Raw genomic sequence first — 9288 nt, 5'->3', positions numbered from 1 at the left:
CGTTATCTGCTGTGCTTCAACTGCGATCTCCTTTAGAGCCGTAGCTTCCGCGTTTTTTTTTAACCTGGAATCAAGCGAAACAAAGATTTCTCTTCACCGCGTAACGGTTGAAATTAAATTTCGGGTTTGCGGTAAAAACGTTTATTTCCTTTGAAAAGATAGGGTTACATGGAGGTTGCTGTGGGGTCAGGCTTAGAGCTCTGCTCCTAGTACAGAACTCCAGCGGATCCCGCTGTTGCCATTGCTCGTTCGACCATCGCCTTTTGGGATTTCATGTCGGAGCAGGCGAGTAAGGCCGCCTCCCAGTACTCCACGGTGGGGTTTGGGTTGGGGTACAGGCAGGGTTTTAAAAGCACGCTCGCACTAAGCGCTGAGTACAGTAGCTGTCTTGACAATCGAGCGTGTGACAGCTCTGTCGATGCGAAATGAGCCACCAGGTTTCATGGCCCAAATTCAGACCAGGTGACCTCTGACCTGGGCAGCTAGCTGAAGCACATAAATACCTTTCATAGGAGCCTACCAAATTGATGGAAAACATATCATTGGCCACTATGCCTTGTGAATACAAGTGAATACAAGAAAAAATTATCACCGTACAGAGCGCCCAAAGAATTTGCTCTGCAGTCCATACTGTCGAGCAATACCTGTTCTACTTGTACTCATAAAGCTTTTCACTTCTTCTTTACAGAAATGCCGGTACGGCTTTTTCATGTGAGGACGGCAAGAAACGTTACCTTTCAACGGCGATATTTCAAATTATTTCAACGGATTTCAACAGCCAGTATGAGGAATACTCCTGGAATACTGTCTGGTGCTGGTGGTTCAGAAGCAATGGCGGCTACTGCCTTTAGTTCTTGGCGCAAAAGTCATGTCAGGGTCTCAGAGGTCGGCGGGGGCCACGGTGAAGTCGAGTCTTCGCAGGGCGACATCGCAATTGTTTTCGGTAACCGCGTGAACTGAGGAGAAATTCGGTGGCTCGTCGCTTGTTCGCACCGGCGGTATTCTTTGATGATGGCGTCAACCGTCCCGCCTTCGGTGCGTTCATGGGCCTCGGCCGTCGACACAAGGTGGGCTACGGCCGCGGAGGTTATGGGTCTAACGCTCATCAGACCATTATCTCCTAACCTATTTCATCGTGACGGCAAGCCCTAGATCTTCTCCTCTGTTTTAATCCCTCCTGTCTTCACGTTCTGCGCTTTATCGTCACGGCCATTCTAGTTCACGCAATCTGGATGATCCCTCGGTGGCCCCGAGTAGTGTGGCGGACTAGAAGTCGAGAAAGTGGGCAGTGGCGCAGCACAGAGCCCACGCGCAAGGACTGCCGCCATTAAAATCATAGAATCACCATCTGTCACGTAGTCCTATCCTTAACGCCTCCAAATTCTCACCAAATTATTCCGAACTCATATGGGTCTCAGCCCATTCGGGGTATCCGGGGAACGAGGCAGCCATCAATAAAGCCCGAGGTTTCGTCGACCGGACAGTGGATGAGTGTGACTCCCTGAATTTCACGACAGACTCCATGATCACATATCATGATCGCACCAGTCATTTTAAACTAGTTAGAACTTTCCCCCTTCCGGAGAAAAGCCTGATTAAAGAACAACATGTTACGTGGCCTCCTCTCTAGACGAGATCGATACGAGTCACATCACTCGCACATTTATCCTGATCTATAAAACCCGAACTGTAAACACTGCGGCCAACGAGACAACTACGATCTTGTCATATGGGATTGCAAAATAGACACACATCCGGGTTATCAAGTTGCCGCTTCTTCTCTCGAGCGGTGAGATAGCGTGCTGGGTAGTTCTGACCCCACAACGCAAGTTCTGGCGGTGGAGTGGGCTGACAAAGTCGTCAAGGGCTATGCACTCTCGACCACTTAACGCGACCGCTTAGCAGCAACCTCTTTCCGACAAATAAAATGTGTTACAATGAATGTAGTCCTGGTTTCAGTGGCTTGCCGTCACGTAATAATATGAAGAACTCCTGAGGAAATTAGACGATACGAAGAGGGCAGCTAAGGTGCTAAAATACTTCTACAGAAACACAGCTGACTCGGAGTGACAGCGAAGGACTATCCAACTAACTAGTAGTTATGCTGGGAACCAGCTGGATGAAATAAAGAGCTTTAAGCGACATGTAAAGTGCGCAAAAAGTTGAAACTTAAGTTAATGTGAAGAAGGAAAGTGTAGAACTACATAGGAATTGGAAAATGCAAATAGGCAACGAATCTTTCTATGACAACTCAAGAGGTAGTGTCCTACTCTTAGAAGTGAGATCGCGTTGTAAGACAACGTGAAATAACCAGGGGTTCCCAGGAACGGCGCTGTGAGTCTCTGTGACGTGAGTATAAATTTTATGAACTTCAATTTCAGCTAACATAAACCATAAACAGCTAACATAAAGCAATACCGGCCGTACCTTCCACATCGTACTGCACTTGGGCTAATTCATAACCGTATGTGATCTATCCAAACGAAAAATTGACACTTTGAGCTGCCGCTCATGATCCATATCTCACCGAGTGTGGGCATTTTCCTGGGGCATGACATAAAAAGCATTACATTACCATAATCCATCAACAAGAGGACGCTATATAAAAGCACGCCTGCGTTGTCTGGATACCGTTGACGCATTCCTAGAAGCGTTCGGTCCCCTGAGCATAGGACGCTGGTGTACGGTCCTATTCGCACATTGCATGGTTAATACATCGTCCCTCATTTCGGTAAAGAGAAAATAAAAATTTCTATGTCAGGTTGGTGGAGCAATGGAAGCTCTGAGCCGCCATCATGCAGTTCACAAGATCCGAATAGCTACAGTGTTGAGGTTATAAACAAAAAAAAAACGGGCCAGTGCACTGCGCACAGCGCCTGACCCAAATGACAATACATTCTGGTGAATGCGTGGGAGGAGACGGCCAAAGGCAATACCTTCATTTGCATTGATAATGTTTGGCAGGAAACTTGAAAACTTCGCAGCGTCACTGTAGTCGTAGCATCTTGGCAGTAATTCTCCTCGGATGTTCACAAAGCTGGGCACCATAACACGAGAAAAAGGGCTGCAGCTGCTGTTTCCTAGTATGTGTGGCATTTTTGTTTGTCATAGAACTCGGGGTGCAGCCTTTAATGTCTACATGCTTCCTGTACATGAAGACACGCTAAAATCGAAAATGGTCATTAGGGTACTAGCCTTGATTGCTGTACTAGGCCACTAAACCGTGGAGTGAAGGGCAGTACAGGTCCGCGCTTATCTGTCTATCGTATTTATCTCACAATTTTATCGCGACTTCCTTGCAAAATGGGAGCGCGTAAATCTCTTGCCCCGCAAATACCTCCGAAACCGCCGTATAGTGTTTTGAAGGTTCAGTGACGGCCACAAAAAAGGGCTTTGCAATGGAATTCAATTGGCGGCTTTTTCTTTCGATTTTTTCCGCGTTTCTTATTGTATTGCGGCCTTTGCCTTGCTTGATGTGGGTATTGGTGGTCCCCAGGCTTCAAGGGCACTGTTTTGAAAGATTGGATTGGCCCATACGCGGGTAGATACGGCACGATGATAGCTTTTTCTCAAGTTAGCACATGAACGGTGGAACATTCTTCTATGACATATGACTACGAACACGCAGGCTCGATTTATTCCCAGAAATATGACATACACAGCTATGACTGTGAAACTCGGTATGAGCAGAAGTAAAGGCGTTTATTTTCAAGCCAATATTTCGAGTGCCATCAGAGATTTTAAGACGCTTAACAGCAGTGATATGAAGAACGAAACAGTAATGACGTGCAAAGCAAACCATGGTAACTGACATTTAAGCTGCAAATTTATTTTGAAAGACACGCTAAATACTGTTGTGGCCATGAAGCTTTCTTCAGATATTGTGGTATTATTAAGAAAAAAACTTTATTCGTGCCATGTACATGCGACACTTCCTTGTCCCTCTGCCGTTAGAAGGCAAACTCAAGGCAAGAGCTCCCACTTGACTCGAAGCTTGTCGTCTTCAACAAAGCCGTCATTCAGGAGATCCGCTAGGACGAACGACGTCTTCAGGAGATAAACGCCAAAATTACTTGAAGTCTCCGGCTTTTTGTAATTCTTCCAACAACGTATTGTTTTATCCTCGACCTCACGTTCGGCGCCTCCTTGCGGGTGCACGAACCTCAGCTTGATTCTTTGCTCGAATGGCCAGAGAACAACGTCGTCCAGGTCGCCTTCGTGCAGCTGCAAGCAAACATGCACAGTAACGGAGTCACCTCTATTCCAGAAGTATAGGCCAGGTGACATGCAGTAACCACGCAAGTACACTCTCTTGTTGTAATACCAAGCAGTGCCTTCGTTCAGCGCTTTCTCTTCGAGGGATTTTACACCTTTTACAAAAAACTCGGACCGCGTTGCTTGCAGCTGAGCCAGTGTATGCACTTTTGTGATGCGCTCCAATGTCTTCTGACCATTCTCCCTCCCTTCTGTTCTTACTTGCTCCAGGGCAGCTGTGATTTGACAAATGCTTCCTGCAGTTTCCGCTGTCATATTACCCAAGTGATCTTTCAGTACTTTTTCCAATCTGTCCATCCCTGCGGAAAGACTGTTTATGGCGTCGCTGCGTGTGGTCAGACATTCTTTGATTTCCGCGTTTGACGCTAAGATTTCACGCAAGGTTTCCTTTAAGTTCTCACGCACTGCAGCTGTCTGTTCTTGCCTTACACCTTCTTTGAATGTGTTGATATCGTGAGACATTTCATTCAACCTGCCATCGTGCGTGCTATTATCAGCAGTGATTCTGTCGAGATAGCCCTGGATTTCATCCGCCTTCTTTTCAAATGCTCGGCTCAAAGTATCAAAAGACTCATGTCCATCCTTGAGGTCGCAGTTGCTTTGGGGTTTCAACGCGGGGTCAGTCAACGAGCCGCAAGTTCCCGATCTGATGTGCGCACACACTTCGCTGCAGAGGACTTTGATCGAACACTTCGGGCAGCTAGTTGAGTGGTGGAGACACTCCCTCTGGAAATGATCGCTGATCTTGGAAGCAGCTGTCACGTGCGCGCAACCGCTCTCGGAATTCCAGCACTTGACCTGCAAACCAAAAAAAGGTACATTCATTGCAATGAAATTATCTCCGGAACTACAGAGTTGATAATTTTTGCGAAAGTAACTCCCCCTGCGATTTCACGTCAGCTATTGCTTGAGTTCAGGGGCAGTAGAATCGCTCAATTCTCTTGAACAGCAGAGCTATCACATTACATCTCCAATGCATGACTGGAGAGATACGGCTACATTTTCTCTTTTAGCCGTTCGTTCACTTCCACTCCGGGTATTTTATTCAATGAACTGAATTTCTATTACAATTAAACCTTCCTACGGCTCTCTTGTAATTTTGGTTTTCCCTATATTCAGCGACAGTAGAAAATCAGCATGATAAACCGGCATTAGAAAACCAAGAGTAAACTAACTATACAAGCTAACGTTCATACAATCCTGTTTTTGGTTGTTTATAGAATTAAGGGGAAAAGTCTGGATTTTTTTTTCTATATCAACGTAAAACCCTTCCGGAACACCAGACGTCTTTTCTTCCAGAAGAGTAATCGAGATAGAGCACAAATTATTAAGTCAGGTTTACGAAAAGTAAGCCACTTCAAAATTTCCTCCGAGGATAAACGTGTTGCGTGTTGCTCACAGAATACGATGCATGAAATCTAAAGGAAGAGATCAGAGTTGTAAGGGTGGGAGTTGTAAACAAATAAGAGAAATTATTGCGGCCAGTTGTGTTTAAATGATGTGCCTTCTCCTTGGACCGTGTAAGCAAGAGCAGCGGTTACACGCTTACCAAGTCGCTTTAATTGCTTCCACAAATGTTGCGCTCCTTTGCACTACAGTATCGTACTGCAGCGAACCGCGGAGGCAAAAAGATGAAAAGAGAAGGCTCTCTTCGCCGGGAAAAGCAAGGATTAGGACTTTCCCTCAAGTCGTCAAGGCCCTTGATTGACACGTCTTGTTGTGAAACCTTCCTTTTTACCTCATCCAGCTCTGCAAACGTACAGATTACCGCTCAGTGAGAGCCACATCACGCACTGCATAAAACTACCTCTCGAACGTTCTCAGATTCAACCGTACAGTAAAAATGGGAGCTATTTTTTCTCGCGGAAGCGAAAATTGGCGTTCCATCACCAACACAATATTATACACTACTTAACGCCTAGACTTCTTCTAGCATTAATTGTGCATCTGGAGACGCTGAGCTACAAGCAAGCTGAGCGCGATGAGAGAGAAATAAATCAATACCGTAGAGCGCTTTTAAAAATGCAGGAATACGTATCCGCTTTGTTAAACCTTCAAGGCCTTCCAGTGGGAGTCATGGCTCCATAAATTGGCACGTTTAGTACATGCTGTAAATAAAGCATTCAAATATTCGGGATGTAAAGAACAGAAATCAGCGTAACCTCTCCACCTCTTTGAACTGCCACGGAATGTGCACCTATAGCCATACATATATTAAAAGTCTCAGGCGCTTGCCGATCGACCAGTTCCTCAGCGCCTTATCACATTCCACAACGGCCAAAAATAAGGCAAGTGTGGTGACCGCTAAAGCTTCAGTGAGAATAGTATGTCGGGCTCTTCCCTCATGCACGCATAGGCCCTGCCACTGTACGCGCCAATGTCATGGGGACGACATACCAAAGGCGACTGAGCATGGCTACTATCACTTTCTTGCTGGATGATGTGAATGTATCTCTAATTTTTTTTTTTTTTGCAACATGGGACTGCCATAAAACAAGAAAGAAATTGAAAAGCAAAGATTAGAGCGTTAATAGCGCGAATGCAAGGCCCAAACCTATCACCCACCCACGTGGCGGGGATTTCCAGGCCTTTCTCTAGCGTGGGCTTTTTGAGGTTAGGATGCACAGACTAGGTCAAAAAACCCCAGGCAGCTACAATGGCGCCAGGAGCGCTTGAGTTCCTCTATCGATTCGATGCCACCAGCGGCGCTACGCCACTCGCTTTCTCCGAGGGTAAAGAGGGCGAAGGAAACATGCCCTTCACTCTCGGGCGTCCTTTGATAATAGCGCCCGTGAGTACTTGCGTGCATGAGTGCCTGTGAGCACGGCCACCGCGCTACGGCGTTTCATCAACCTTCATTCCCACTTTCCCTTTCCTCCCTGTCTCTGTCCCCATTGTGGAGTAGCAGGCCAAGGCCATGTTTTTGCAGCAGCCGCAAGGCCCCGATAGAGGTGCGCAGTCGCTACATGCGCAGCGGTGCAAGATTTTTCTTTTGTTGCGAAAGCAACACTGCGCGAGTCGCCGAGCCATTTCGCAGGGCTGAGGCAAGGCCATATCGCGCATGTGTGCCGGGGCCGTCGCCGCTGCCGCGCGCTCTCCATCTCTCTCCTCGTTGATTTTGCAATCCTCCAAGTTTAACTAGGTTTAATGCACGTCCTTATTTTATCCTGCTGCATGCGAAGCGGTGGCCAACCTAAGACTTATTCTGCGAATTGAAGGGGTAGAACAGCCGGAAACAGCGAAGGGTGAGAGTCCAGTCCCTTACCTCTCTCTCCAGCAGCTCATCTAGAGGAAAGTCTCTCCAGTCGACGTAGACTTCGTCGTGCCACTCGTGGCCATCCAGAGGACAGACGTGCATCTCTTCCTGGGCGCATTGTTCGTAGCAAGAGTCGCAAAGGACGTGCATGCAGGAAAGCAACGCGGCTCTTTTCCGGACCAGCCCGCAGGCACTGCACACCCTGTTCGTCGGAATGGGCTCCACGAAGCTGAGACGCCTCCAGTCGAGTTCCGGGCCGAAGCCGACGAGCGTGTACTGGGTGTCTGCAAGAGACATCGCTCTCAACGTCCGCTAGCTGCAACGCCGCCTGAAAAAATATCTTTTTCAGCCCGCGCGATGCGGGCTGTTATCTAATTTTATTTGCATGTGCTTCTCAAACCAACGATATCAGCTGGATCCGCTGCCTTTCGCGGGGCGTATCATGTGTCGCGCCACTTGCGTTCGTTATCTGCTGTGCTTCAACTGCGATCTCCTTTAGAGCCGTAGCTTCCGCGTTTTTTTTTATCCTGGAATCAAGCGAATCAAAGATTTCTCTTCACCGCGTAACGGTTGAAATTAAATTTCGGGTTTGCGGTAAACACGTTTATTTCCTTTGAAAAGATAGGGTTACATGGAGGTTGCTGTGGGGTCAGGCTTAGTGCTCTGTTCCTAGTACAGGACACCAGCGGATCCCGCTGCTGCCATTGCTCGTTCGACTGTCGCCTTTTGGGATTTCATGTCGGAGCGAGCGAGTAAGGTCGCCTCCTAGTACTCCACGGTGGGGTTTGGGTTGGGGTACAGGCAGGGTTGGAGAAGCCCGCTCGCACTAAGCGCTGAGTACAGTAGCTCTCTTGACCATCGAGTGTGTGAAAGCTCTGTCGATGCGAAATGAGCCACCAGGTTTCAAGGCTCAAATTCAGACCTGATGACCTCTGACCTGGGCAGCTAGCTGAAGCACATAAAACCTTTCATAGGAACCTACAAAATTGATGGAAAACATATCATTGGCCACTATGCCGTGTGAATACAAGTGAATACAAGAAAAACTTATCACCGTACAGAGCGCCCAAAGCATTTGCTCTGCAGTCCATACTGTTAAGCAATGCCTGTTCCAGTTGTACTCATAAAGCTTTTCACTTCTTTACAGGAATGCAGGTACGGCTTTTGCATATGAGGACGCAATAAACGTTACCTTTCAAAGGCGATATTTCAACTTAGTTCAACGGATTTCAACAGCCAGTATGAGGGATACTGCTGGAATACTGTCTGGTGCTGGTGGTTCAGAAGGAATGGCGGCTACTGCCTTTAGTTCCTGGCGCAAAAGTCGTGTCAGGATCTCGGAGTTAGGCGGGGGCAACGGCGAAGTCGAATCTTCGCAGGGGGACATCGCGATTGTATTCGGTAACCGCGTGAACTGTGGAGAAGTTCGGCTGCCCTTCGCTTAATCGAAGCGGCGGAATTGTTTGATGTTTGTGTCAAACGTCCGACCTTCGGTGCGTACATGGGCCTTTGCCATCTGCTCAGGAAGAGCTACGGCCCAGGAGATCCCTGGTCTAGCGCTCATCCGAACATTACCTCCTTGCCTTTTTCATCGTGACGGCAAGCCCTAGATCTTCTCTTCTGTGTTAATTCCTCCTGTCGTCACGTTCTGCAGTTCGTCGTCACTGCCATTCTTCTAGTTCACGCGAGCAGGATGATCACTCGGTGGCGCCGGGTAGCCTGACGGACTAGAAGGCGACAAAGTGGGCAGTGGCGTG

The 9288-nt window shown here is 47.7% G+C and overlaps 1 protein-coding gene across 1 annotated transcript; it reads right to left on the bottom strand.

Moving 5' to 3' along the window:
* Nucleotides 1–3963: 3963 nt before the first annotated feature.
* On the bottom strand, nt 3964–7828 carry LOC149329532 (uncharacterized). The gene is made up of 2 exons (XM_089559261.1): nt 7541–7828; nt 3964–5073 (listed from the first exon to the last, which is right to left on the bottom strand). Exons 1-2 carry the CDS (start codon nt 7826–7828, stop codon nt 3964–3966), a joined length of 1398 nt encoding a protein of 465 aa, XP_089415387.1.
* Nucleotides 7829–9288: the final 1460 nt, after the last annotated feature.

This window comes from Amblyomma mixtum, chromosome 9 (genome assembly GCF_055824585.1).
Source record: "Amblyomma mixtum isolate Tamu chromosome 9, ASM5582458v1, whole genome shotgun sequence".
Lineage (NCBI taxonomy): Eukaryota > Metazoa > Arthropoda > Arachnida > Ixodida > Ixodidae > Amblyomma > Amblyomma mixtum.
This window is presented reverse-complemented; position numbering and strand designations above follow the sequence as displayed.

Bases quoted from the DNA above. Each gene is read 5' to 3' on its own strand.
- LOC149329532 (XM_089559261.1), bottom strand. From the start codon at position 7,828: ATGTCTCTTGCAGACACCCAGTACACGCTCGTCGGCTTCGGCCCGGAA. The intron at 5,074-7,540 runs GTAAGGGACTGG...TTTGGTTTGCAG, and splicing joins ATGAGCTGCTGGAGAGAGAG to GTCAAGTGCTGGAATTCCGA.